The 1,113-nt window shown below is 57.3% G+C and overlaps 1 protein-coding gene across 3 annotated transcripts in view; it reads right to left on the reverse strand.

The window, feature by feature from the left end:
* Positions 1 to 1,113, reverse strand: part of STK11IP (serine/threonine kinase 11 interacting protein) — a 14,974-nt gene continuing 13,861 nt past the window's right edge. For 2 of the 3 annotated variants that reach the window (XM_024763283.1, XM_024763284.1), the window contains one exon: positions 1 to 405. In XM_024763283.1, coding sequence (XP_024619051.1) covers positions 256 to 405 — 150 coding nt within the window. In that variant the 3' untranslated portion in view covers positions 1 to 255. Of the gene's footprint in view, positions 406 to 620; positions 807 to 1,113 lie in introns of all 3 variants that reach the window. The other variant, XR_003005700.1, reaches the window with a different exon arrangement.

Consider the following 1,113-nt stretch of genomic DNA (forward strand, 5'->3'; position numbering starts at 1 on the left):
TCCGGAATGGAAACAACTTTATTGATACCTGAGAAAAAGTGCAGGAGAAACATTCCTTCTGACCACTCAGCCCATTCCCTCGGGCCAGGTCATCTGGAGGCTGGACCAGTCCTCTCGCCCTGCCCCTGAGTTGTGGGTCATCTGGGGCCTTGCTGACCAGTGCCCAAAGGCCAGAGAAGTCCGCAGCCAGAGTCTGGAGAGAGAACATCTGTAGCCATGGCTCCTGAGGCCGGGGGCGGGGCCAGCATGGCAGCCTCACTGGCCAAGGTCTAGAGCCTCTTGGGTCACAGTTCGGAGTCCGATGGAAAACAACTCCTCCCAGGGCTCCCGGATCCAGGCCAGCAGGGCCGTCAGCTGCTCCGGACACACAACATGGAGTGCCCAAAAGCTCTCCAGCCGGGACACCTGGCAGACAACCGGTAGTGAGGTGAGACTCACAAGGGCCACACCAGAGCAGGGGAGGCAGGGAAGGCCTCAGGAGGACCCACTGCCCCTCCCTGGTTCATGGCCTCTTCTCATCCCCAAGCCCGTGTCACTCCCCATAAAAGATCCTGACTCAGTTTTTTAAACAGAACCCAACCAGCCTTGACTGAAGGCCCCAAAAGGGCTTTCGCATTTACCACCTGGTTTCTTTAATCCTTCCTGTTTCCAGAATATCATCAGTTCTGGAGTCAATTCCAAGGAACTGCCTGGGCTTCAGTCCTGGCTCTGCCACGTGTGACCTGGGCAGGTTGGTTAACATCCCCAAGCCTCAGTGTCCTCAACTGTCACAGGACTAATAATCGCAGTGCCTCCTCGCGTGCAGGCTGTAAAGATCACACGGCTGGCACACGGGCCCAGCAGACACGAACTCCAAGTAGCCGGGTGCTTCCGGAGGGCCTCTCAGCTAACACAAGGCTGGGCTTCAAGTCCAGGGTGTTTCTGCTGCCTACAACTGCCTCCCTCCCTACTGTCCAACCCCCCCATGACAGCCTCCCGGTTCCCTGCACCCTAATCCTCTGTGTTCCCCCCTACCTTGACTGCCCATGGTAAGTTCCATACAGCCCGACACACACACACACACACACACACACACACACACACACACACACACACACACACACACACACACCC

The sequence above is a fragment of the Neophocaena asiaeorientalis genome, unplaced genomic scaffold, assembly GCF_003031525.2.
Source record: "Neophocaena asiaeorientalis asiaeorientalis breed wild unplaced genomic scaffold, Neophocaena_asiaeorientalis_V1.1 scaffold86, whole genome shotgun sequence".
Lineage (NCBI taxonomy): Eukaryota > Metazoa > Chordata > Mammalia > Artiodactyla > Phocoenidae > Neophocaena > Neophocaena asiaeorientalis.